Raw genomic sequence first — 26556 nt, forward strand, 5'->3', positions numbered from 1 at the left:
CCCGCCCCTCGCGCCAAAGAGGGAGGTCAGACGCCTGGGAACTGGAAGGGGGCGGGGCTTCTGTCAAATCCTCTGGTCTGATTGGTTCTCTGGGAACCTACAGAAGCCACGTGAAAAGAAGCCTCCGCTTATCGCATGCGCAGTTGGTAAGAATGAGCCTGGGGCGGGAGAGGGAAGCCGCGACGAGAGTACTGCGCGTGCGCAAACCTAAGAGTGCGCCTGCGATCCACCTTCTGCTTTGGTTCGGTTGCTCTAGAACGCTGCGGGTGGGAGGCCAAGCCTGAGGCCAGGTAAGCGTCCGTGGAGAAGCCGGTCGCCCCTGCGGTTGCCCACGGATGTCAAAGACTATGGAGAGAGGACTGGGAGCTGGGACGCCTGACTATCCCAGCTTGCGACCTTGAGCCGTGCAGCCCATAGACCTGATGGCCCGCGGGCGGTGGGGTGCAGCGGCCCAGACGCCGGGCTAAGTTTTCTCTGCGCCTGGTTTACCCTAGGCTGCTGGGGGTCGGCCCTGGGGTTCTTCAAGGACTGGGATGGGGAGGGGGTGCGGAGCACAGCCCAGCGGCCTGGAGAAAACAGTTGCCCTGAGTCCCAAGAAGAAATGGACGATCTTCGTTTACTTTGTTCCCGCAGAGTTTTATGGAGCGCTCAGCACGCAGCGGGCGGTTTTAGGCCGGCACAGGGTAGGCGTCAGCACTGCTCTTGCCGGACCTTTGGAAGGACCGCAGAGAATTCGTGTCCCTCCCTGGGAGCCCCAGGCCATCTCATTCTGTTGGTTCGCTGCACATTCTTAAGACTAGTTGACCTTTTTCTTTCTTTTTTTAAAGATTTATTTCTTAGAGAGAGAGAGTGAGAAAGAGGATGGGAGGGAGGGACAGAGGGAAAAGCCGACTCCCCGCTGAGCAGACACACACGCACCCCCCTCGCCCCCATGCCGGGCTCTATCCCGGGACTCTGGGATCAAGACCTGAGCGGAAGGCAGACCCTTAACCCACTGAGCCACCCAGGCGCCCCAAGACTAGTTGACCTTTAAAGCCAACTCTTAGATTGCCCTCCAGGGGTCCTGGGATCAAAGTAAAGGAATTTCACTGGACCTGTCATGTGGACAGGTCCACATTGGCAAGAATGACAGATCTGCGGGGCGTTCCATCTCCTCTGAGCCTCCTAACAACTCGGTCTCAAACAGTAAAAATTCAGTCCATATCCAAACCCCCATCTGTGTATGGAAGATTTCAAGCTTAAATTTAATCCACACCCCGCCGCATTGTGTGAGTCCCATCAGTCAGTAGTATGCTCATACCTAACCAACATCAAACAGATTTTAAGTACATGGTTCTGATTTCACTGACCATGTTTCAAGCCCACCAAAAAAAAAAAAAAAAAAAAAAAAAACTTTTATTAGTAATTTCAATTGGTCACAAAATTGTTATTTGAGACATCATAGAACTGAGAAGTGTGAATTACTGAGACATCGTCAAGCAGACAGAGTTGTGTTTCCTTACAAGAAGAATATTAACCCCTACATCCCCTACATCGAGTACTAGCAATTATTTCCTAACCACGGAATTGGCAGAAGATGTTCACTTTTGCATACAAAATTTGATGGGTTCTGTTCGGTTTGAGCATGTAGGTTTCTGGGTTTTTGTTCTTGTGTGGTTTTAGGGAACTTTTTAATCTATTAATGTCTTAATAAGCCAATGTATTCAGTAGTGGTATTCTGGCTAACCAAGTTACCTTGTTAATGAACTGATGTGGTGAAGTATTTTGGTAAGGTTGCTCACACCATATTTCTTAGGTTAAGCTCTTTGGAAGGGTCATAATTTTTAAAAAATCAATGGAAATTGCCTTTGCCTCATTGGACTAAAGAGAAAAAGCTTTATAAACAGCTAAAAGGGTAGTTTTTAAAATCCATAGACGTTATTTCTGAATATAGAAAACAAGTAGGAGGCTTCAGAAATTCCAGTAAATGTATTAAGTACAATAGCTGTTCATCTAATCTAAACCTACCTTCCATCCTGGGGATTTTGCACCACTTGTATGCAAACTGACACCACTATTTTATGGTCTTTATGATGGTACGGTTACTATGGTTTTCTTTATTATAAATTAAATTGCTCACAGATCTCTTTCACCTTGAAGGCTTCAAACTGACTTTTGAGTGGAGATCGTTCACACTGATGGGAATAAGACCACACGGGGCAGTGATAATGACTGATAATGGCTTGCCACATTTGGTGAACTGTTTTTCATTTGGGGGACCAGTTCTCCACATCAGGGAGGAAAAAAAAAAAAACAGGAACTCTAAAACTTGAAATATATGGCTTAATCATTAAACATGAAATCATCAGATGTATATTACAATATAAATATTGTCATCTTTCTTGTCCTTCATGATTTTTCTTACTCTAAAGATCTTTAAAGATTCTTTACCCTAAAGATCTCCATGTTTAAACAGGACTTGCCTGGACATGGTTTACTGTTCGGTGTGAGCCTGTTGGGAGAGTCAAACTGTATTCTTGGCATCATAATTATCTCCTTGGGACCTGATTTCATAGACCACAATTATGACCTCACCAAATAGCACGTCTTTGGTAATTTCATGGTTTTCAAGTACTTCTTAAATTGGACCCTACCTGGGGCGTCTGGGTGGCTCAGTGGGTTAAGCCTCCGCTTTTGGCTCAGTTCGTGGTCCCAGGGTCCTGGGATCCAGCCCTGCATCGGGCTCTCTGCTCAGCAGGGAGCCTGCTTCCCCCTCTCCCTCTGCCTGCCTCTCTGCCTACTTGTGATCTCTCTCTGTGTCAAATAAATGAATAAAATTTTTAAAATAATATGTATATATATATATTTAAAAGCCTATGACATAATCAGTTTCAGATTATGTTTATGGGATAAGGCCACAATTTATGTGGTGTGTTAGTCAAAGGCTCTTCAGCTTTATAGTTTAGCGATTCAGAGTTCCCCTCAGGGCTTTATGTTTGTGGAGACATGTACGTTTTTCTTCTCACCCTGGGTGGTATTAACCTCCACTTTACAGATGAGGAAACGTGGCCAGAGTTGCACAGTGAATACATCATGAAGCCAAGACAGTGACTACAGAGCAGTGTGGCCTTTCAGGGACAAAAAAAAAAAAAAAAATTCCAGAAGAGAAAGTTGAGGAAAATGAGCTAACACTTTTAAGAAGGTGGGTAAGGACAGATCTAGAGATACTATGAAAGGTAAAGCTAGAAGGATAAGGTTAGTATAAAAAATAGAATATCTAGGTATCGAGTTTTTTGTTGTTTTCTTTTTTTTTTTTTTTTTTATTTGACAGAGATCACAAGTAGGCAGAGAGGCAGGCAGAGAGAGGGGGGGGGAAGCAGGATCCCTGCAGAGCAGAGAGCCCAATGGGCTCTCGGTCCCAGGACCCTGAGATCATGACCTGAACCAAAGGCAGAGGCTTTAACCCACTGAGCAACTCAGGCCCCCCAAAATAGAATATCTAACATTCTTCCAAGACTTCCTGAGATAATCCCTTTTCTTCATTTGTGTCAAATATGAAGCATTTGGGTCCTAAACAAAAGTAAGGTATCGTTCATGACAATAGAGGCATTCGAGAAGTTAAGGACATGTAGATTGTTATTACTGCTGCTTTTTTATGTGTTTCTGTTTTATTTTAACAGTGTAGTTGATAAAATTATAAAGTTCCTGTTAGATGCCGTAAATAGAAGAAAGTCACAGCAATGCACACAAATAGGACAGGTGTAATTCTCTGTGGGTTCAGAGTTTTCTGGATTTAAAAAAAAAAAAAAAAAAAGCAGCGCTGAATGGGGTGTTAGTGTTGTATGAATAGAAAGCTTTTTTTCTTTATCTACTTCATTAGTTGTCTCTTGAACTCTGCAGCGGGGAGCCTGTTAAATTGAGAGCAGACCCAGAGCAGTCTCCAGTGTGGCATTTCCTGCTCAATCTATGATGTTTGTCTGATCGGAGAAATAATTCTCTGCCAGCAGTTCCTGTGAGTGAAAGGTGCTTTATCTTCAGAGCAAAACCCCATGCTCAGGAAGGTACTTGGTCAGTTTCAGGCCTGAGCCACAGCCCCTGGGGGTTCCTTTCAGGGGTGCTTTGAGCCCCCAGGAGGACTGCAGACCAACCAGAACAGGAGGATGAGCTACATGGAGCCGGGAAGTGGCTGCTTTGTCTTAACTCCCAATTTGCAGGGGGCAAGCTCCAAAACATACTATGAAACGTGGATTCTGGGGGCATCTGGGTGGCTCGGTCAGTGACGCATCTGCCTTCGACTCAGGTCAGCATCTCAGGGTCCTGGGATCGAGTCCCATATCAGGCTCCTTCTTCGGCAGGGAGCCTGCTCCCCCTGCATGTGCTCACTCACTCTCAAATTTAAAAAAAAATCTTTTTTAAAAAAAGTGTTTATTTTAAAATAAATGAATAAAAAAATATGGATCATGCTTAAGCATTTCTCAGAAAATCTTTCTCCCACTTAGCTTCTGATGCCATCAGCTGGCCATTTTGTCTTTTTTCAAGCTGCACCAGTGCACATCAGCCTGTCTTGAGTTCAGGGTTTGGTCCTGCCCCATTGAGGAGGTCATTGTTTTGAGACCTGTCCCTTTCTCTCCTATTGTGGGAGGGAAAACAGGACCGAGACCAAGCAGGTAATCACTCCAGAATTCTGGCTTCGGCTTCTTCTTTTTTTTTTTAAAGATTTTATTTATTTATTCGAGAGAGAGAGAGCACAAGTAATCAGAGCAGCAGGCCGAAGGAGAAGGAAAGGAGCCCGATGTGGGGCTCGATCCCAGGACCCTGAGACATGACCTAAGCTGAAGGCAGACGCTTAACCGACTGAGCCACCCAGGTGCCCCTGGCCTCAGCTCCTTAAAGAGAAGAAACAACAGCTTTTAAAAGTGTCTGTCCCGGCAGCTGAAGAACTTGCTAGTAGTTCCTACATTCTAGGACAAGGTTTCTCAGACTTCAGGATGCATCTCCGAGTCACTTGGGGATCCTCATAAAAGGCAGGCTCTCATGTAGACAGTCTGGGGTCAGGCCTGAGAGTGCATTCCTCATGAGCTCCCAGGAGGGGCTCTTCCTGCTGCTCTCTGAACCATAATGAGGAGCAAGATACTGGGGCTACATGGTCTGATACGGCAGCATTGAAGACACCCCAGATTTTGAAGACTTCATGTAAGAAATAAAATGCAATACTTTTCATAAAATGCATGTTGAAGTAATATTTTGGATATACTGGGTTAATATATTAAAATGAATATTTTATTATTTATAAATATATATTTATATAAGTTTATTTAAAAATAAATATTTTTAGGGACGCCTGTGTGTCTCAGTTGGTTAAGCAGCTGCCTTTGGCTCAGGTCATGATCCCAGTGGGATCGAGTCCCACATCGGGCTCCTTGCTCGGCAGGGAGCCTGCTTCTCCCTCTGTCTCTGCCTTCCTCTCTGTCTGCCTGTGCTCGCTCGCTCTCTCTCCCTCTATCCCTGACAAATAAATAAAATCTTAAAAATATTTTTAAATATTTATTGATTTATTGTTAAAGATTATTTATTCACTTAACAGAGAACATAAGCAGGGGGAGCAGCAGGGGGAGAGGGAGAAGCGGGCTCCCCACTGAGCAGAGAACCTGATGCCAGACTCGATCCCAGGACCCTGGGATCATGACCTGAGCCAAAGGCAGATGCTTAGCTAACTGAGCCACCCAGGCACCCCATCATTGGTTCTTTTTACTGTTTTATTTTTCAGAGATTTTTAAATTTTGTTTAAGTACCTTCCAAACCCAGTGTGGAGCCCAACTTGGGCTTGAACTCACAACCCTGAGATCAAGATCAGAGCTGAGATCAAGAGTCAGACATTTAACCGACTGAGCCACCCCGCACCCCTAAAGATTTTATTTTTCCCTGCACCCCACATGGGGCTTGATCTGCACCCAAGATCCAAGAGTCACGTGCTCCACCAACCAGCTAGCCACCCCTCTTCTTTTTTTTTTTTTTTTTTTTTTTTAAAGATTTTATTTTATTTATTTATTTGACAGAGAGAAATCACAAGTAGGCAGAGAGGCAGGCAGAGAGAGAGGGGGAAGCAGGCTCCCTGCTGAGCAGAGAGGCCGATGCGGGACTTGATCCCAGGACCCTGAGATCATGACCTGAGCCGAAGGCAGCGGCTTAACCCACTGAGCCACCCAGGTGCCCCAGCCACCCCTCTTCTTACTGTTTTTAAGATGACTGCTAGAAAATTTAGAATTTCACACATGGCCTACATTACGTTCATACCGGACAGGGCTGTTCTAGAACACTAATGTAACAGAAACGTTATCAGTGTTCTTTTTTCAGATGACCTCATTTCTCAGTCCCCTTGTGACCATTTCACCTTCTGTTAGCTCAGGTCAGTATTGGTACCATTCTTTCCTGTGAATGTTTGCTGTTCCCATTAATTTTCTTCCCACCTTCTTCCGTCTTTGCCATCATTGTTCAGGGGCTCCCATCCAGTCGTCTGGTGGTTCTAAGAGCCACCATTGAGGCAAGCACCTTTTGCTCAAAGCCTTTGGCTGTGGCACTCCTGGAGGCAGGAGCCTCACCTAGGAGCCGGTTAGGAATGCAGAGTCTCCGGCCCCACCCATTGGAACGGGCCCCCCAGGGGGTTTGCTCATGAAAATGTGCTCAGTGAGAGCTTCCCCAGCCATCTTCCTAAAGCAGCCCCATTTCAGTTCACCTCCACATCTGTTCCCTTGGTGGGATTCGATGAAGTTTCTACAAGGCTGAGCTAACCATGCAAGCAGTGGCTCAGAGAAGCTCTCTCTCTCTCTTTCTCAAAAAAAAAACAAAAAACAAAAAAAAAAATAGTTAAGCAGTGAATTTGGGGCACATGGCATCCAGAAGGTGAGTCCAGAGATTGAAATCCTAGGACTTCCTGCAAACAGATTGAGATAACCTCCGCTCTCACAGAGATCCATGACCGAGCCCCTCCCCCATCTCGGGAGCGTTAGAGCTGCTGGGGAAAGGAGCCTTACCTTGCTGGTCTACTTTAACACCTGTCTGCTGCAGTCATGGGCCACGTTCCAGATCTCAGCATGCAGGGATCCCTGCAGCCAGGCGTATTCCTAGGCATGGGCTGACTGGCGGGGGGCCTGAGGAGGGAACATGTGGTGGCTGGCTCCAACTCCAGAAAGGGGGCACGAGCCCTTCAAGTGACTTAGGGGCCTTGGAAGTTGGAGAACCACTGCTCTGTAGCCTGTTCTCCAACCCAGCTATTGGCATAGAACATATTTGGGGGCATCTTTTTTTCTTCTTTAAGATTTTATTTACTTGACAAAGATCACAAGTAGGCAGAGAGCGGGAAGCAGGTGCCCCACTGAGCAGAGAGCCTGATGCAGGACTTGATCCCAGGACCCTGAGATCATGACCTGAGCGGAAGACAGAGGCTTAACCCACTGAGCCACCCAGGCACCCCTGGCGTCATCTTTAATTTTTATGCCACAGGCTCCTTGGCACCCCGAGGCCCAGGCCTGGCACACAGCAGATGTTGAAAATACTGATTGAACAAATCAGCATTCCCTTTTGGAAAATTCTAACACCCTATCATCTTTGACTTGACCCAATGGGAAGGAAGGGGGACAATGAGAGGTTTTAAGCCAAACTGCAGTCAGGCTGTTGAGCACAGACGGGTCCTCAGAGGAAAAGCAGGGCCGAGGGGAAGCGAGGGTGCAGAGCCAGCACCAAATCGAGGCACAAGCTTAACAGGCAGGAAACGGGGCACACTGTCTTGACTCCCAGTGTCCCCTTACCCGCACCTCTTACCACCATTTTTCTGTTGCTCTTTTTTTAATGTCACGATGAGCTCTGATTTGAGCTGCTTTTATTGTCCCCCGAAGACTTTTGAGTTAGCTCTGTGGGTATCACAAAACCTGAAACCCAGTCTGTGTTCCCTGGGCTTTGGGGAAGTGGAACCATGGGTGCGCTGGTCATTTTTAGCAGTCGTTGGAGGAGAGCCAAAGCTCCCAGAGATACAAAAAGTACTGCGAATCGCCCGATTGGCTGTTGGAATTAGCTGTTAAACAAAGCAGCCAGTAACTGAACACCGGGGACCTTCTTAAACTCCATTTGGGTGGGAGGCCTTCCAGGGTGCGTGTCAGCCCCAAACTAGGCCAGAAAGGTAGAGAGTTGAAACAGCGGGCCAGGGACAAAGCAGCTGATAAAAGCGTTCTCCTCTCCACCCTTTGTCTGGGAGTTTCGCCTGTCTCAGACTCACTTCCTTTCTTTGTGGCCGCACTCTATTCCAGTGCTGTCCTGCCTGGTCAGATTTACTAACTAGCGGAAGAGAAACCCCACGGGAGGCCCCCGGCTTGCGTTCCATAATGAATCCGATCCAGGGACTCGATGCTGTCTGGTACACAAAGAAATCTTGTTGTATGGACTGAAAAGCAGAAATAAGGGAAGGGACATTTTGGACATCGACTCGGGTCTCATTCACTTAATCGTTTACAGGGGAGCGGATTCTTTGTTGCAGTGATTTCAGAAAAGTGCTGGTGTTTATCATTTATCTTTTCCCTGAGTGTACTTCCGAAAGACTTCACACAATAAACAAAACCAGTTTTCTAACGTGCCCCTTTCCCTGGCATGCTCGGTTTCAAAATCTAGCCCGTCACAGCCGCCGCCGAGCATCTTCCTGACACCACATTAATTGCCTGACCCCCAGGACGGACACGCATCCTGAATGCCATACTTTTCGGAGAGAAGTTACGAGTTTAGACCATCACGTCCTTGTCACAGGATTGAAAATTAGTATTGGCATCAGGCTTGAAAAGTACATTTCATTACACTTATTTTCCATAGAGAGAGGTTAAGAATACGGTACTGTCGTTCTAAAGATGGCCAGGATCCTCTCAGGACCAGCTGAACTGATTACTCGGAAAGATAACCCATAAAATAACAGAAATGTACATATTTACAAGGCAGCAGTGCCCACTAGCCTGCGTCTGCGGTCAGTATCCTCAAACCTTGTTAGAGACCAGCATGGGCTCTCAGACATTAGCAGCCAGAACTGACAGGGGGAGGGGAGGGATGAGCCTAGCGCAAACCTGCTGAAATTCTTTGGTGTGTGATTAAGCCACTTTTGGTTTAGGGCGCTGGCTCAGGTATACACCACTTCCTACCTAGGTTAGAGACCCCTGGCCCTCAGCTAGAACTTACAAGGTTTCAAATGGTAAAAGCAGCTATTTAGAACCTCAAAGGGAGCATTTGTTAGAAAGGACAGTCCATCTGTTTTTAGCGCCTGCATCATCCTGGATCAAGGAGCAGGAAGCAAGTGGCACGTTCCTCATTCTGTGGTCCACCTGAGCGACAGGAATTTGCTAAAAATCAGTCTTATGCCTTCAAAGGGATTCAACAAAAGCTCTTTCCAGATTATTTTTCCCCCCTCTGATCCTTAAGCCTGTGCAGGACAGGCAGAAAAGGGCTTGTTCACCCATTTTCCCGGTAAGAAGACAGGCCGACGCTGTGACTTGTCCCTGTTGGCAAGGGGAGGCGACCCATCTTTGAAAAGAGCTAACACACCTGTCAGCCCGCTCTGCCTTCCTCCCCTGGAAGAAAGCAAAGGCCCATGGGATGCACAATGTCCTGGAAGCTATTACTCTCTACACCATGCACTTGTCAGCGAAGACATTCCAGCCTTCTGCTACGTCTGGAGTCGCTGTTTAAGTCTGATTAAATCCTGCTTTCTCTTCTAGCCTCTTCTGTCTGACTAGACTCTAAGCTCCATGAAGACAGAGGCTCGCTCTCTCCCACCTCGCGTCACTCGTGTCGCGTGGCATGTCGAACCACGCAGGCACCCTCATAAAAATCAGTTGAAAAATCCAAACGTTCCAGGGATGAGTACCACTTGGATCACGTTACTGGCAGTGCGTCGGAGGGAACAGATGTTCCCATTCAAATCCACGAAACTGGAAACATGAGAAAACAACAATCATGACATTGATTGATAGTGATATTTACTGTGTCAGACCGCGTCAGCTCAGCTAGAAGACAGACGTGCATACGGTAGTCTTTACATTTGATTTCAAAGATTCTCAAATGCCTAAATAACGTCGCTGAACTTGGATCCTAATTCTTGCTTGATACGCTGTTCAGTGTTTCTTTATCGAATTACATCCCCGTTCTTTTGAATGTCACGCTCAAGACCTCTCCTTCCGAGAAGGCAGTGCCTCTGGGGCTTCCAAGATATTTTCAGTTTGAAAAAATTTATCAGGGGCGCCCGGGTGGCTCGGTCAGTTAAGGGTCCGCCTTCGGCTCAGGTCTCGATGCTGGGATCTTGGGATCGAGTCCCTGTGTCAGGCTCCCTGCTCAGCAGGAAGTCTGCTTCTCCCTCTGCCTCTGCTGCTCCCCCTGCTTGTGCTCTTTCTGTCAAATAATAAAATCTTAAAAAAAAAAAAAAAAATTTATGAGCTGGGAGGGCACATACAGCGAGGACCCCGGGACATGGTCCGAGGCTGCAGAAGGCTGTGCCTTGCCATCTCCACTAACTTCCTAAACACCCCACAGGATGGATGGGTGGTCCTCGTTTGAGCTGGTTGATGAAAGGTTGTCCTAGAACCTTTAGGGTAATCCTGGGAGCAAATGCATCTTCCTGAAAGGCTGTCTGTTTTTGTTCCTCCAGCTCGGGCAGCGAGCAGGCAGAGCCCTCTGCATGAGGCCCTTGGCTTGCTTTTACTGGGCCACAGCCCTGGCCAGAATATGGCCAGTGCCAGGGGGCCCCAGGCCTTGGGAGAAGCAGGCGCTGCTCGCGCCGACAGCAGCAGTCACTGTGGTGCAGGTGGCAGGCAAAAAGGACCGCCCCGCTCTGCCTCCCCTGGAGGAGAGGGACCTTGAAGAGCAGTTCGTGAAAGGGCACGGCCCAGGGGGCCAGGCCACCAACAAAACCAGCAACTGTGTGGTGTTGAGGCACGTCCCCTCCGGCATCGTCGTCAAGGTAGATATCCCCACTTTGGTCCCCTCTTTGGTCACCGTCCATGACTCCTGTCCTTCCCGGAGTGCGGTAACCCAGGCAGAGCAGGTCCAGCCCTCAGGATAAAAACGCGACGCATGGCTGCCCGGAGGCGCCATCCTTCCTTACCTCAAAACCAATCTCTGAGGGGCAAATGGGTGGCTCAGTGGGTTAAGCCTCTGCCTTTTGCCCAGGTCTGGTCTCAGTGTCCTGGGATCGAGCCCCGCATCAGACTATGCTCAGCAGGGAGTCTGCTCTCCCCTCTCTCTCTGCCTGCCTCTCTGCCTACTTGTGATCTCTCTCTGTCAAATAAATAAATAAAATCTTAAAAAAAAAAAATCTCTGATCAGAGTATACCCAGCTCTCAACACACCCCAGACCCCTAGGAATACTGGAATGCTCTCTCTCGTCTCCTGATTAGTAGTGGCCCCCGCTGCCTCTCAGTACAACTAACTGCTAGTCTGTTCTGAGTCGCCAGAGAGCCCCGAGAAGAGACAGCAAGGTGGGCTTTCCACATACCAGAGACGGGGTAGGCCATGGTTGGCACAGCTCCGCACACAGTCGCCATCCTCCCTGAGCCCTCATGCCTTGTCTTCCTCAAGGTACAGCTGTGGAATCAGGCACAGAGAGGTTAAGTCACTTGCCCAAGACCCTACAGCTGCGGGCTTCAGCCCAGACCAAGCCCAAAGTCTGTGCTCGTGACAACTGTTCTTCACTGCCAAGTTTTTTGAGCCAAGAGCCTATCAGTTAAAACCTCAACCACTTTTGTCTTCCTCCTTGAGAAAAAGCGTCATTCATGAGCAACCCAGAGAATTCTGAAGCCTGATGGGATTTTTGTGTAACTCTTATAAACTCCCTGCAGATTTGCTTTCAGTACTTTTCTCCAAAAGGCACTCGCCCTTAATAACTCAGGGATGACATGATCAACAGTATGGCTGACTAATAACAGATGCTGTCTTCCTCCCTGAGTCAGAATTTTACGTTTATAAATGGCGCAGAGGGCTTATTACCTGGGCCACAAGCTAGACGTATCAGTTAATATTTTCAAAATTGTCTGGGAACTTTATGTTACCTGAAGGTTATCTCGGCTTTGGACCAAATCAACACTTTTTTTCTTTTTTTTTTTTTTTTTTTTAAAGATTTTATTTATTTATTTGACAGAGATCACAAGTACGCAGAGAGGCAGGCAGAGAGAGAGCGGGGGAAGCAGGCTCCCTGCTGAGCAAAGAGCCCGATGCGGGACTCGATCCCAGGACCCTCAGATCATGACCTGAGCGGAAGGCAGAGGCTTTAACCCACTGAGCCACCCAGGCGCCCATGGACTCACTGGGATTCTTGACGGAGTAGACTTGCCTCTTGGGCCCATCCCCATCTGTGGAGCGACTAGGTCGAATTCCACAATTTCTGAGGTCCCGCCCAGAACAAACTTTTTGACATTACAAAATATCATTTCTTACAGTGCCATCAGACAAGATCGGTCGATCAGAACAGAAAGCTCGCTCGGAAAATCCTCCAAGAGAAACTGGATATTTTCTACAATGGTGAAAACAGTCTTGTTTACAAGGAAAAACAGGAGGCAGAGAGGAAAAAGCAAGAGAGGAAAAAAAGAGCAAAGGAAACCCTAGAGAAAAAGAAGCTGCTGAAAGAACTCTGGGAAGCAAGTAGAAATGTCCACTGAGAAAGAACCGAAGATGCTTTTCTGTTGGTTGTTTTTGTTCTTAAGACTTCCATCCAGCGTGGGGCTTGAACTCACAACCCCGATCCCGAGAACAAGTCGCACGCTCTTCAGGTACCCCTGAAAAAAATCACAGATTCTAACTAAAGAACCTGCAGATGCAGGGGCATCTGGGTTGCTCAATCACTTAAGCATCCGACTGTTGACCTAAGCTCAGGTCATGATCTCAAGGTCGTGGGATCAAGCCCTGCATCGGGCTCCATGCTGGGCTGGGAACCTGCTAAGAGTCTCTCTCCGTCTCCATCTGTGCCCACACTCCCTCTCCCGCCCCGCTCATGCTTGCACACTCCGTCTCTCTAAAAAACTAAATAAAATAAAATAAAATAAAATAAAATAAAAAATAAAAGAACCTGCCAGATGTTTCCGAGGAATAATGGTGGGGAGTTCCATCCATCATCTCAAGCATTACTCTAGGATTTCTGTATTTCTGACACACTTAATATTTTTAAATCAAAATTTTTTAAATGGTGGACTAAACTGTGACGAATAAAGACACAACATTTGGAGAGTTAAACTATAAAGAGACACACAGAAAAGACATTGCTGTAAAAGGACAGCGGCTATTTTTTCTGTGGGGCGGAAAGGGGTCATCATGATAGGACACCCAGAGGGGCTGTGGATGGCTGACAAAGTTCTTTCTGGACCTTGGGGGGGTAGTTACAAAGATGTCACTGTATTTTTTTAAACTGCGTATTTGTGTGATTGTCTTGTTTTATTATCAAAGGTTAAAAATAAAACTTTTTGAAAAAAGCATTAATAAGTTCCATTCTTTTAATTAAAAAATTATTTTTAAGATTTTATTTATTTATGACCCAGATAGCAAGAGAAGGAACACAAGCAAGGAGAGCTGGAGAGGGAGAAGCAGGCTCCCCGCTAAGTAGGGAGCCTAATATGGGGCTCGATCCCAGGGCCCTGAGATCATGACCCAAGCCAAAGGCAAAAGGCAGATGCTTAACGACTGGGTGGCTCCCCCAGGAAGTTCCATTTTTTTTTGGAAAACTGGAAGGGAGTCAAACATTAGTGGCACTGGAAGGGAGTCAAACATTAGTGACATTTTGGGGGCACCTGGATGGCTCAGTTGTTGGAGCATGGGACTCTTTGATCTCAGGGTCATGAGTTTGAAACCCACAATGGGGGTAGAGCTTTCTTAAAAAAAAAAAAAAACATGACATTCCCTATGTGTTTACAAGTGGATTTATGAGAGGAGTTTCCAGAAACCTGATTGTGAATTTGCACAAGGCCATCACTCAAGCTGGATTTGACCCCACAATTATGTGGGTCTTTTAGGCAGAGGTAATAGCTTGGCTTGTCAGAACACATCTGGGGTTCACCCATAAAACAAGTAAGGGAGGGTGCCTGGGGGGCTCAGTGGGTTAAAGCCTCTGCCTTCGGCTCAGGTCATGATCCCAGGGTCCTGGGATCGAGCCCTGCATCAGGCGCTCTGCTCGGCAGGGAGCCTGCTTCCTCCTCTCTCTCTACCTGCCTCTCTGCCTACTTGTGATCTCTGTCAAATAAATAAATAAAATCTTAAAAAAAAAAAAAACAAGTAGGGGAAAAACCATGACGGGAGAAGGCCACCGTCAGACAGGACCTGCAGTCAAAACCAGCCCATTCAGCTCGCACAGACCGCGTGCCCAGTACCTGTGTCCAAAGAAATTCTTTAAGGGAGAGGGTACGGCTCTTCTCCCCTCAGAGCGAGCTGGTCTGGAAGCTTAAGCATTGTGTGAAGGCTCTGGAGGCCGGTCGCAGCACCCAGGACCCGTCCCCATACGGACCTCCATTCAGAAGGTAGCCAGGCGCCTGGAAGGGTACATGACAAGCGGTAACAGTAGAAAGAGAAATTTGGGAGGTGGAGACAGCAGAGACAGAGGATTCAATGTCTCCTCTCTTGTACCTTTTGGAATTTGTGCATGAAACAGACATAGATATGCCCGCTCCCTTGAGTCCTTTACCTGCCTTTGGACCCGTTGTGGCTGGGCCCTTCCCTCCTGCCTGCAAAACTGACCCCATCCCTCCTTTGTCTCAGTCTCCAGGACACCATGGATGGTGGTGACCGGGGCTTAGCACCTCAGGAATGGAGTAAAAATCACCACCAAATCCCTTTGGGGGGTGCTGCTGGGGCTCACCCCTCAGTCTCAGCACAACCAGCGCAGGCCAGCCTTCCCGAGCACCAGGGCGACAGATTGTCCCCGGCCACCAGAGGAAGCTCACGGGAGTCCAGAGGCCACCTTGTAGGAGAACTAGACTCCTGGAGCAGCCCAGAAATGCTCACAGGACAAGCATCTGGAAGCTGAGAACGGCCTCACTGTGGGCAGGCGGTGGGGAGAGTCAGTAAGACCCCCTCCACTAACGTTCCTGCTCACTTCCCTGGCGGCCACCCATGTCCACAGCAGTCACGATGTACCAGGATGCAGCTTTGCCTGACCCCCACCTTCAGACTTAGGCAAACAACTGCCTTCCTCGGCCCAGGATGTTTCGGCCATCAGCACACAACACGTTTCTGGGACCAGGTGGGCAAACCCTCTGGGGCAGGGATCTCTCTCTCATTGAAGGAGCTGTTTATCGTTTTGTTTTGTTTTAAAGATTTTTAAGTCACCGCCACACGCGACGTGGGGCTCAAACTCACAAGCCCCAGATCAAGAGTTGCACCTCTAGGGACTGAGGCGGCCAGGTGCCCCCAAGGAGCTATTTTTTTAAAATATCACTTTAAAAAAGAAAATACACACAAAAACATTTAAGAATTCAAGGAACCCACACCTTAATACAAATTGTTAATGAAAATAAGCTTTATTACATCAAGTAATAAATACATACAAAGATGCAAACAGTTTTAGTCATTTTTTTTCCAGATGTTTAGATCACCTTATGGGAAAAGCAGAACTGACGTTCACACACAGTCTTGGCAGGAAAACTGGGGGGTGAGGGGGTTCTTGTTAGGTCAGGTTCGGTAGGGTTGCTCTCTCTTCTGTATTTATAACTTGTGCATTTTTAAAAATTGACCTCAAAGCACTCGTAGTCATGCAAGCAAATGCTTAAGCACAAAAGAAGTTATATTAAGCGGAACACACACCGTGGGGCAAACGTATGCACTCAAAAAACAAAACAAACCAAAAAAACCCTCAGAGTTGTATTAGCTTATGAAAAAGAACAGAGAACAATCTGGGTAACATAACTGGGAGCTTTGCTGTGAGATAGGTATCTTTCACGTGCATCTTTTAAATCAATGCTTAGGAGAAAAACAGAAACAAACAAAAAACCCTGGGTACCTTCTAACTATTGAAAACGTAAATCCTAGTCCACTGCAAAATACTTCTCAATCTCAGAGCCTCGTGAACCATGGGAGGGACATGGGAAGGAGAAACCAAACTGTTACCATTTTGAAAGCAAGAGTTTCATCTGAACATAGGAGATGAGCTGTAACTTCTGGTCTTAGACAAAGATGGAAAACCTTCCGCACTGATCGGCAGCTAGGATCGGGCATTCCTTTCCGTTTCCGCCAAGCACTCTCGAACCAGTCCTCTGGCGTGAATGATGCCTGGAGGAGAAGCAGAGGCTGAGGTCCAGTAGAACCCATTCCTGGAGAGGAAGAGGGCCCCGTGCAACCCAGCTGAAAAGCCCTCGCCCTGGAAGGGACCTCGGGACCCGCATCCAAACCACCCCGCAATTCTGGCGGTTTGAACCACCCCACCACAAAGGCCTTCCCTCCTAGCCCCGACTCCTCTTCATGACTCCTACCAACCCCTCCCCACACACCGGAGACAACCAGCAAGCTCTCTTGGCAGGTCAGGCCGTCAGAGGGCCGAAGAAGGTGCCGAAGAAGGTGCGGCCCCACCTGCTTTCAGTAAGCCTGACCCACTCTGCAGAGTCCAGGACTTCCAATGGTGATTTTTCTCTGGCTTCTTCATATTCTAAATCCTAGTCCAGTGTCTAGCCTGCACAGCTAGGATGCAAGACTGCTCGTCTACGTCCAACCTTGGTCCACTGTGACGCTGCCCACCGGGTGCCAAGAACACCTTCCACCCCATCACTCTCCGGCCTGTCTCCTCTCTCTGGTTTGCTGGCTACCATTTGGTTGTTGAGTTGGTTTTGTTGTTGTTGTTGTCGTTGCCTTTAGTGAATACCGTGAGATACTAATCTTGTTTTAAAAGGCACAAGGAATGTACTCCTTCAGAGAGGGGACAGCCGGAGGGCATTGTGAATGACAGCCCCAAGTCACAACAGGTATCTTATCTCCGAGCTTCAGAAGACTTTTTTCCAGAAAGGGCCAGAAGAGTAAATATCTCGGGCTTTGCAGGCCACCTAGGCTCTGTCACAACCGTTCAAGCAGCTACTAGGGAAGCAATGGGTGTGGCCATCTTCCAATAACCCTTTATTACCAACGCTGAACTCTGAGCTGCAGACCAGTTTCACGTGTCACAGAATCTCTCTCTCTTTTTTTTAAGATGTCATTTATTTATTTGACAGAGACACAGTGAGGGAGCGAGCCCAAGCAGGGGGAGCGGGGGAGGGAGAAGACGACCCCTGCTTAGCAGGGAGGCGGACACGGGGCTCGACCCAAGGACTCTGGGATCATGACGTGAGCCAAAGGCAGACGCTTAATGACTGAGCCACCCAGGCACCCCACAGAATCATCTCCCACCATTAAAAACTAACATGCTTGGCCTATCGGTTATAGTTGGCTGACCTACCTACCGGTGTGCCCGACTTCCCCATACCCTTTATGACCTTTCTTTACCCTGCTCGGACATGAACCTGCCTAGCCTGGACTCAGCTACTGGTGTGACCGTGGGACCAGCTGTTCACGCAGCACTTGCCCTGGAGCCATCTCAAGGCACTTGCATCGCCTGGCCTAAACCCGCTGGCTTTTTAGGGTGACTGCAGATCACCTATTAAGACTCTGGGGTCCAGGGGCGCTTGGGTGGCTCAGTGGGTTAAGCCTCTGCCTTCGGCTCTGGTCATGATCCCGGGGTCCTGGGATCGAGCCCCGCATCGGGCTCTCTGCTCTGCAGGGAGCCTACTTTCCTCTCTCTCTGTCTCTGCCTGCCTCTCTGCCTACTTGTGATCTCTGTCAAAAAAAAAAAAAAAAAAAAAAAAAGACTCTGGGGTCCAGCATCTTCCCAGGGATTTCCACTCGGGTGGTCAGAACTCCAGATGTCAGAATTGTCTTACTTCCCCTGCCTCCAAACAGAGTGCCTCCCCTGCCTCTGGACACAGAGTGATACTCACCTGCCCCAGCCCCCTGGGGTGGGTCGGGGTTCACCCCCCCCCAAGCCCTGTCCACGACGGCTTCATAAACAGCAGGGAAGCCCACTGCTGTACGCAGCCAGCCTCACCCACCACTGTGGAGTCCTGGCCTCTGCAGAAGCCCCCCTTTATGCCCCAGATTCACTCCAGACTTGCCTCTGCAGCCCTCCTCAGAAACAGCAGATCCCTCCCGAAATTAATTCGCACCTAGGCCACTGCTGTTCTGCACCGCCACCTTCTAGAACAGAAATGCTCTTCACCCCTCCTCCCCGGTGACTTCGCGAGGTGCCAGCCGACTTCATGCCCCCTCCCAGCCGCTCCGATCAGCTGGTCAGTCACGTCTTCACGTGAGTCACCGGTTTTCTGTGACATCATGCTCCTGCCCGCCCTCTGCAATCACCAAGAACTTCGGAGCGTTCCTGCTCTCCCTGCCAGCCTAGCACAGACCCAGACGCCCCCTCGGGCTCTGCTCCAAAGAGCGGACAGCAGAGGGCAACACAGGACCCAGGACCTCACCACTCCGTGTCCCCGGCCCGCCCGGAGAAGGAAGCCTGGCACGTCTGGCCGCCTGCAGCTCCCTGGGCCCAGCAGCAGCCACCATGGGCAGAGCAGGCAACAGACAAAACAGCAGGATCTGGGCTATAAAGATTCCTTTTTTAAAGCACACAGACCCTCCCAGGAAGCACACGAGGCCTTCCCATCAGATCCCAAGAACACCTTCATCCCACGGCCCACCCCCGCCTTGTGGAGGCTTCAACACCGGATTAACGATTTGAGAGCCCCTGGGGCACAGGCGACCTCCCCACACACCCCACAGGGAGACGGCACCCGTCAGGGGAGTCTGGGTCCCACTACTTACCCCGTTTTAGTCTCTCCATGGCACTCTTACTCCCGGCGTACGTGGGTCTGATCTCTTTCCCCAGCTCCTCGATGATGGCCAGCAGCTCAGCATACTTGCTTTGGGGTACCTGGCTGTTCCCTGTTCCCTAGAATCAGAAGGAAGAGCTTACATGGACCGAACCCTAACCTCACCCCAAGGCCACAGTCAGGACTGCACCATATGCCAGCCACAGCGAGGACAGGGCAGGGAGAGGCCTGGCCCTGAGGCGGCTCCTGGAGGCAGGGCAGCCTGGCCTAGTCTCCCGGAGCGGCCGTCTGTGCCGGGGCCAGACTGGTCCACCCTGAGGGGTAACCGCAGACCAGAGAGAGCTGGGCCTCTCTGCTGTCCTCCTGGAGAGAATGAAACCACCAGCAGCCTCCAGAAGGCTTTTAACATCTCAGATGAGAAAAAAGGACCGGCTTGTCTCCGCAACCAATGGGTACTTCCCAGGACCTAGGTCGATGCGCACGTACATCCCAGGAGAGGACAGTCCAGAGCATGGGGCGAGACAGGGGCCACACCCTGGGGTCAGCAGGACTACAAAGAATTGCCAAAGACCATCCGGACAGAACACAGAACGTGTTTCCATTCACTCGTTCGCTCCCACAAAACCCCTTCTTCTCTAGACCCCACCCACAGCCCCAGGAAGCACCCCGATGAGTGAGGTGGGGTCCCCGCGGGCCCCCCCAGGCCCTTGTCTGCTCCTCCCTCCTCCTCTGCCGCCTCCGTGTCCTGCCTCCAGGGCCTTCCTCCCGTCCTCGCTCAGCTCCCCAGCACCCTCCGGGCATCGCCTCCTGGCCCGGCGGTCCTCCCCGCCATCCTCCCTCCGCCGCTTTTTCAGGGGGTCCCGGCCCGGGTCCCGCCTCTGCTCCTGGGACAACACGGCCTGGCGCGGCATGGCCAGCCGCCACCCTCTCCCCGGGCCAGCCTCCGCGGCGACCCTAGAATGCCGCCACGTTCCAGTGACGGCAGAGAACCTGACGGCAGCCATGGCCAGAGGGCACCGAGGCGCGGGGCCTGGCCAGGTCTGTCCACCAGCGACAGCCAGTGAGGCCAGTGCCAGCATCGACCCCGCTGGGCGGTGAGGAAGCAGATCTCTACAAGGCTGCCAAGCAGGCAGAACCACAGAGAAACCCCCGTGGCCCGGCTCAAGGACCCCCATTCCCGATGATCCGCATCTGGGCTCCAGAAGGACAGGGCCCCCCCCTCCTCTTTGCTGGGGCCACGACCTAAAGGGAGGAAGTGAGAACAGGGTCCGCTCTCTCCTGCCCAGGCGCAGATCCGGAGCCCAGGTCAGGCCGCACTTCCTCAGGACTCCAGTGCAGAGACCCCTGCCACAGGGACACACGTGGCCAGCGGCCCCAACAGGGTGTGCTGCCCTCAGGCCTTCTCGGGCTCTCTGCCCCCCACCTCTCAGGACCCCCGTGAAACACACATCCCACCCCTCGCCCTGATGCCTTGAGGCTTGAGACTGGAGGCGGGCCAGGGCCGTGGTCAAAGTCCAGATGACCGTTCCATCCTGTCATGTCCCGTCCTCCTGTCCCAGCCGCTCTCCTGCCCGGATGGTGGGAAACATGTCCCCTGGGTGCCCGGGCCAGCCCCACAGCCCCTCCCTCCCGCCACACATCCCCCACTGCCGTACCTGGGTGTAGCCGAGAGACGGCGGCCCGTAGTCGCTCAGCAGCTGGCGGTACTGGGAGGATGTCGCCATGCTGGTGGAGGGCGGGTGGACGCTCCCAGCTACGGGGGACAGGAGAAGAGTCAGCAATCGTGTAACTGTACCCAAAGCAAAGACTCTGGGTCCTGCCACAGTCCCCTACCCCAGGACCATGCCAAACAGCGGTGTTATGTCCTCAGACGTCCCGTCCCCTGGTTCGACGATGGCCGATGCTCAGCCCAGACGACAGAATATGCAGCGAGCAGGTCGCCGCTCCTCATTCCCACCAGCACAGCGGCCGCCGCGCCCCAACCACCAGGGCTCGCTGCTGGCCGCCAGGTCGGGATCGGTAGCAAAGATGAAATCGGCGGCTACCCTAACCCTAATCCCTGCCGCAGGGGCCCACCTGCTACTGGGGCTGGTCCACGCAGCGCGTGCCTGCCCTCCCCCCCCCCCCCCCGCCCACGTCTGCTAAGGGAGACAGGGAGGGCTCCGAGGGCCGGAGACCTCCCCCAGGCGGGAGACCGGCTCAGGGGACCCCAGGTCCGGAATCTGGAGCCTATCACCGTGGGTGTGCGTGTCCTCGGTTGCCCTCCGTCTGCCTGAGCCCCTGTGGTTCCCTCCCCAAAGAGGGGCCAGGACCCGCGACAGTCTGCTCCCACGGCTGGATGGCTCCCACCCCAAGAGGGGAGGGACAGGGCCCCGTCTGTGGACGGCAGCACTCAGACACCCCGTCCCTCGGGCGCGAGGGAGCACGTGGGGACAGGGCCCGGCTCGGAATGGAGTCTCCGGGCTGGGGGGGGCGGGGTGGGGAGTCATCAGCGGGGAATTTTCCGGCTCCAGCTCGGTAGCCAGAAGCGTGCAGACCCATAATGGCGGCCAAGTGGCCATTAGCGGGTAGAGGATGTCCTGCAGAATTACAAACAGCGGTAACCATGGAGAATTTACCTAGCCCTCCTCGGCAGCCGACCGCCTGCCTCCACGCCCAGCCGAGGAGCGGCTCCCCCTCTGCCTGCCGCCCCCAGAGCCACACGGTCTCTCAAGCACACGGCGCACTACGCAGACTTGGCCCCGGGGATGGACAGCTGGTGCCAGGCCGGCCCAACCGACCAGCTGCTCATCTGGTGCGAGCAGGGGAGGGGACAGGGAGGAAGGACGCTCGGGAGCTCCGGCTGCCGGAGTGCAAGGGGCCCTCGGGGAGCCCTGGAGGCCCGCACCGGGAAGAGACACACAGTCCGGAGAGGGTGGGCGTTCTCCTGAGCCACACGCCACAGGGCAGGCTGGCACCCCGAGCCCTGTCCCTCGGTCCTTCTGGCCAGGAGCTGGGAACAGCTCTGCACCCGAGATGTCCTCCTCGCTCTCAGGCCTGCCCCGATTTTACCTCTCCCACCCCAAGCCGGGGCCCTGGTTTAGGCTCGGATGTGGGGTGCCCAGTCAGGGAACATGGTTCCTGCCGCCTCTCAGCTGGTAAGAGGGCACATCACGGGGCCTGTCCTGGCCCCAGCTGCCACGCCTCTCAAGCAGGCACGGTGAGACACCTGTGCTACGGGGCCCACAGTGCTCAGGCAAGGGACGAACCACCAGCAGTACTGCGACCTCCATCCAAGGCAACCACAGACGAGCAGTGACTGGAGACAGGGACAGGGCGGGGTGGGTGCCCCCCCAACCCCCAAGGACCCCTCACCACAGCAGGCAAACGCCAACTTCCCGAACCTCCTGATGTGGGCAGTGAGTGTGGTCTTTGCAACCCCAGATCCGGGTTCCAGCCCTGACCGCCACAAGAGATCACACCTCTCTGGAAGGCCAGGACGCTAAGTGCAACCCCAGGGGGGGTACACACCCCTGCAGAGCAGCCCAGGATCCAGGACATTCTGGGTTGTGGGCAGGAGATGAGCCAGACTCGGGAGCTCATTCCCTGGACCGCCCTCACCTCTTGTTGCTGGTCCCGTGTTTCTCACCTCCCTGCCTCCTGTCCCATCCGCTTTCCTACAGACAAGTGCCTGGACCAGGACTTGGTCTGGCTGTGACCTTGGAAGAGACCTTTCCCTCTCTGGGGTTCAGTTTCTCCACCTGTTTGAGGCAATGGTTCCCAACAGAATGTCTAAAACCCCAGTCTTCCATGGGTCTAGGGTTAGGTCGAGGGGGTGGGTGCTAAGAGAGAGGGAGGAGAAATCACCTGGTTTGGGTGGGGGGCTGGGGTCAGACAACAGCCGAGGGCTTGCCTTTCCCATCACCAGGTGATATGGTAGATGACCCCAATCGTGTGTCAGTGCCAGTCTCTTACTCTGCTGAACAGGAGGGGGGTTGTGTGAGGCCCTGGGGAGAGTTGGCAGAAGGGCCCTGAGTTCTACTCATGCCCACTCCTTCCGGCAGACACGGGGAGGGCCAGTGCAGCGGGCTGCAGGAGGCCAGGGAGAAAACCAGACTGGGCGTGAGCTCGGCAGTCTCCGAGCATCACAGACAATGCACGCAGTGTGCGGGGACCAGGGAGGGCCCGGAGCCGAGGGAGGGATTGGCAGAGGCCAGCAGCTCCTGGGGCCAGGCGCAGCTCCCCGCCCCCACGCCAGACAAAGAGCGGCCTGGGCCTGGGGAGCTGGCGGCCTTCCCGCCACTTGGGGCGCCTGGGGGGGGGGGGGGGATGTGCTCTCCGGCGGGGAGGCGGGGGCTTTGTCTAACTCCGCCACTGCCACCGCCGGCCAGGCCGCGGCTTGGCAACCCGCGAGCAGGAGGCAGTGCTGGAGGGCGTGAGGGATGATGACAAGGAAGCCGGAGGAGCGGCAGCGGAGAGTCCATCTTGGATGCAAATGGCAGGGGGAGGCTGGGGCTTTCTGAGGGGTCCATGGGGAGGCGCACAGCCCCCCACCATAACACCAGATATCTGGGGACCTCAGCAGTCCTCCTGGCAATCAGCACAGAGGAAAACCTGTGCACAGGTGCCAGCCAGCCCAGCACAGGGCTGAAGGGGTCCTGAGCGGATGCCCCTGTCCCTTGACCCCAATCCCCAAAGGTGTCAGTTTAGGACACCTGCCTCAAGTATCCGAGGCCAGGCCTGAGATTTCCAGGGTGCCCAGGCTGGCAGCAAGACCTTCCGGCCTGCATACCCCAGAAACAGATGAGGCAGGCAAAGAGAAATCCTATCTGGACCACAAAGCCTGTCTCTGTAAGGTCTGCAGATCCCAAAGGTGGTGCGAACATTTGAGAAAATAGTGGCTGTTGGCTCTTGGGACGCAGACCCCAAATTTAACCAATTCAACTTTGCCTCCACTGGCACCCTGAATCTTAACCCTTTCCAACCCCCAAATCTGTGTCCTGTAAGTTAAAATACATATAGATAGATAGACAGACAGACTGATTTCCTGGGTCCCTCTTCAGCTTTTTGGAGTTACAGAGTCACCCGTTTGGAGACAAGGCCCAAAACTCACGGCCAACTGCCAACGTGGCATTTCTGACCAGCAAGGCCAATCCCCACCCCCACCAGGCCTCTGCCCCCTCCCCCCTCCAACGCGCCTGCTTTTTTGGAAGTCTGCTGCCAAGTGTCTAAAGGAGAAAGACCCAAGCAAGGGGAAAAGCAGATCACACCCTAACCTCACCATCTTCCTTCCCTCACCCCAGGCCTCCCTAGATCCCTGGGGCAAGCTCCGGGGCACAGCCTGGAGCCGCCTGACAACTTCTGGAGGAGTTTCCTGGGATCGCCGGGCTCCAGCCCCCGGGAAGGGGGAGGACGCCCCTCCACTCCGGCTTCCGCAGAAGGGGCCTTCGAAGCCCCGACTTGGGGGCTCCGAGATGCGGGGGTCTGGGCTGAACGCCGCCCTCACCCACCGCCCGCAGGCACTCAGAAGCCCCCGGTCTTCTCCAACTTCTGTCACTCCGCGCACGCCTGAGGGGACATCCGGCGTGCCGCGTTGCGGGCACCCCAGCTCCGGCGCGCCGGACCGAGCCCCCACGGAGGAGCGAGTCCCCCGCACCGCCGGTGACCCCAGCGGCCCCGCGCGCTCATGGGGAGCCCGCACCGGGCACGCTCGCCGCCCCCGCCCTGCCCACGCACGGCCTGGCCTGGCTCGCCTGCACCCCTGCAGCCCGCTCCCCACCCAGCCCCGGGCCCGCGCCCCCTGCTCCCCAAGGGCGACCCGGGCCCCGCGCCCCGCTCCCGGCGTGGCCCGGCCGCTCCCGACTCCCGCCGGCAGGGGCCCTCGCCGAGCCGCCCAAAAGCCGGAGGAAAAAGGAGCAGAGAAAAGCCTCCCCCGCCCTCGCCCGCCGCGCTCCCCGCGATCCCTCGGCCGCCGGCGTGGGGGGGACCGCGGCGGCCGCCCGCGCCCCCGGCCCCGGCCCCGGCCGAGCCCCGCCGCGGCACGGGGCGCCCCCGCGAACTTTGGCGGCGCGGGCGCCGGAATCATGGCGGCGGCGGCCGCGCTGCCCCGGGCCGGGACCCGGTGCCCGGCGCCCCCGGCCACCGCGGGCCCCCGGGAGCCGGGGCCGGGGCCGGGCGCGCCGGCCCCCAACTTGGCGGCACTTGGGGCGCGGCGCGCGCGGCCCGCGGGGCGCACTCACTCACCGGCGTTGAGGGAGGCGGCGGGCATGTGCGCGGCCAAGTTCGGTTTGTAAGACATCCCCCCGAGCGGCGGGGCGCGCCGGGGCGCCGCGGGGCCAGGCCCGCGAGGGCGGCGGCGGCGGCGGCGGCGAGGCCGGGCGGCGGCGAGGCGGGCCCGGCGTCCGAGCGCCCGTCCGTGCGCCCGCCGAGCTCCCGCGCACTTTTTGTTGTTGACGGCTCGGGCCGCACCGGCAAATATGGCCGTCCCTCACCCTGACACCCGCTGCAGTATATCACCCATACATCGGGCGGGCGGGCGCAGGGGCGGCCGCAAACTTTGAGCGGAGCCAGCGGGGCCGGCCCGGGCCGGGAGGGGGCGGCCCGGCGCGCCGCGGCCCGGCGTCAGGGGGCGGCTCCGCCCGCGGCCGCGCCCCGCGCCTCCGGCCGCGCTGGGCGCCCGCAACTTGGCAAAGTTTGGGGGGCTGGGTCCCGGCGGCGCCCGGGGCCCGCGTGGGTCCCTTTCTTCTGCGAGGCTCTCGGCGCCCGGAGACTCGCTGTTTTACCGCTTCGCCTCTTTTTTTTCCTTTTTTTTTTTTTAAATAGCTAGGTAGGATTTCAGAATTACTTTTTTCCCCCTTGGATGTGGGGGCAGGGATGGAAAATTACCTGGAGAAAATGGTGGCGAGTGGTATTTTTAAGCACGTAGATCATTCCAGACGCCGGAGTCTGGCCATTCCCCAGAATAAGAACAACCAGTTCTTGACATTGATTTCAAATAAATGTCGTGTCCCTGTCAGTATTAAGTGGTTTTTAACCCTTCTGGGGGCCTACGAGACTCCTTGGAGACTGATAAAAACCAGAGGCCTCTTCCGTGCAAAATTCACTGTTGCATCCACATAAACTCTACATCTTAACTCATTCAGATGTTTAAGAAGCGCCTACTATGTGCCTGGCAGCGGTCCAGGCGCCGAGGATACAAGAATGAACTTGACAAAATTTCTACGTTCCTGGAGTAATTTTTTATTGGAGTAACAATTTTCCGCCCTCCTCCTACCCCCACCCCTCCAGCCCATCTTCAGGTCTGACCGAAACGTAGCAACAATTGCGTATATTGGATTAGATGACTAAGCTTTTGAAGGTACCCTTTCTTGGAGTTCCGCTTAAACCGTAAAGCTCGTCAAAATACACAAGATACCCACCCTTTCCTGCCGTTTTTAATCGCCATGCCTTGCAGATTTTAATTAGTCACAGACCTTCAGGCACATCTGGATCTAGTGAAGGAGACATCAACCTCCCCACCGAGAGAGAAGGGTTACCACACATGCTCTTCCCATTTAGGATTCAAAGTGCAGGTGATACCCCCTCTCCAGCTTAACCAGCACCCCCCGGGGATCAGCTTTAGGCTCCTCCAGCCAAGGATGCTCAGGGAAATTTCATTTCGTGAATGAATTAATGCCAAGCTCTCCTACACTGCCCCAGGGGCCCAAATACTCCAGAGTAGCATTGTCCAATCGAAATATAAAAGCAAGCCACA

The 26556-nt window shown here is 53.2% G+C and overlaps 2 protein-coding genes across 7 annotated transcripts; one reads left to right on the forward strand and one right to left on the reverse strand.

Moving 5' to 3' along the window:
* Positions 1–154: 154 nt before the first annotated feature.
* On the forward strand, positions 155–13473 carry MTRFR (mitochondrial translation release factor in rescue). Of its 3 annotated transcripts, none has more exons than XM_059138831.1 (4): positions 163–290; positions 9726–10261; positions 10652–10963; positions 12438–13473. In XM_059138831.1, the coding sequence occupies exons 3-4, from the start codon at positions 10682–10684 to the stop codon at positions 12654–12656; spliced, it is 501 nt and encodes a 166-aa protein (XP_058994814.1). In that variant the 5' UTR covers positions 163–290; positions 9726–10261; positions 10652–10681; the 3' UTR covers positions 12657–13473. The 3 variants fall into 3 exon arrangements, with proteins under 3 accessions (XP_058994813.1, XP_058994814.1, XP_058994815.1); XM_059138832.1 differs by lacking the exon at positions 9726–10261 and adding an exon at positions 6334–6385 and having other exon boundaries at positions 172–290; XM_059138830.1 differs by lacking the exon at positions 9726–10261 and having other exon boundaries at positions 155–290.
* A 2002-nt stretch (positions 13474–15475) lies between these two features.
* CDK2AP1 (cyclin dependent kinase 2 associated protein 1) lies at positions 15476–25405 on the reverse strand. 4 transcript variants are annotated; one of them, XM_059139948.1, is made up of 4 exons: positions 25047–25405; positions 20480–20577; positions 18817–18943; positions 15476–16248 (listed from the first exon to the last, which is right to left on the reverse strand). In XM_059139948.1, exons 1-4 carry the CDS (start codon positions 25099–25101, stop codon positions 16181–16183), a joined length of 348 nt encoding a protein of 115 aa, XP_058995931.1. In that variant the 5' UTR covers positions 25102–25405; the 3' UTR covers positions 15476–16180. The 4 variants fall into 4 exon arrangements, with proteins under 4 accessions (XP_058995931.1, XP_058995932.1, XP_058995930.1 ...); XM_059139949.1 differs by lacking the exon at positions 25047–25405 and adding an exon at positions 21443–21575; XM_059139947.1 differs by lacking the exon at positions 25047–25405 and adding an exon at positions 21061–21193.
* Positions 25406–26556: the final 1151 nt, after the last annotated feature.

The sequence above is a fragment of the Mustela lutreola genome, chromosome 11 (assembly GCF_030435805.1).
Source record: "Mustela lutreola isolate mMusLut2 chromosome 11, mMusLut2.pri, whole genome shotgun sequence".
NCBI classification, from domain to species: domain Eukaryota; kingdom Metazoa; phylum Chordata; class Mammalia; order Carnivora; family Mustelidae; genus Mustela; species Mustela lutreola.

Bases quoted from the DNA above. Each gene is read 5' to 3' on its own strand.
- MTRFR (XM_059138830.1), top strand. From the start codon at position 10,682: ATGAGGCCCTTGGCTTGCTTTTACTGGGCCACAGCCCTGGCCAGAATA. The intron at 10,964-12,437 runs GTAGATATCCCC...CATTTCTTACAG, and splicing joins CCTCCGGCATCGTCGTCAAG to TGCCATCAGACAAGATCGGT.
- CDK2AP1 (XM_059139948.1), bottom strand. From the start codon at position 25,101: ATGTCTTACAAACCGAACTTGGCCGCGCACATGCCCGCCGCCTCCCTC. The intron at 20,578-25,046 runs GTGAGTGAGTGC...TGTCCCCCGTAG, and splicing joins CGCCGCCTCCCTCAACGCCG to CTGGGAGCGTCCACCCGCCC. The intron at 18,944-20,479 runs GTACGGCAGTGG...TTCTGATTCTAG, and splicing joins CGTCTCTCGGCTACACCCAG to GGAACAGGGAACAGCCAGGT.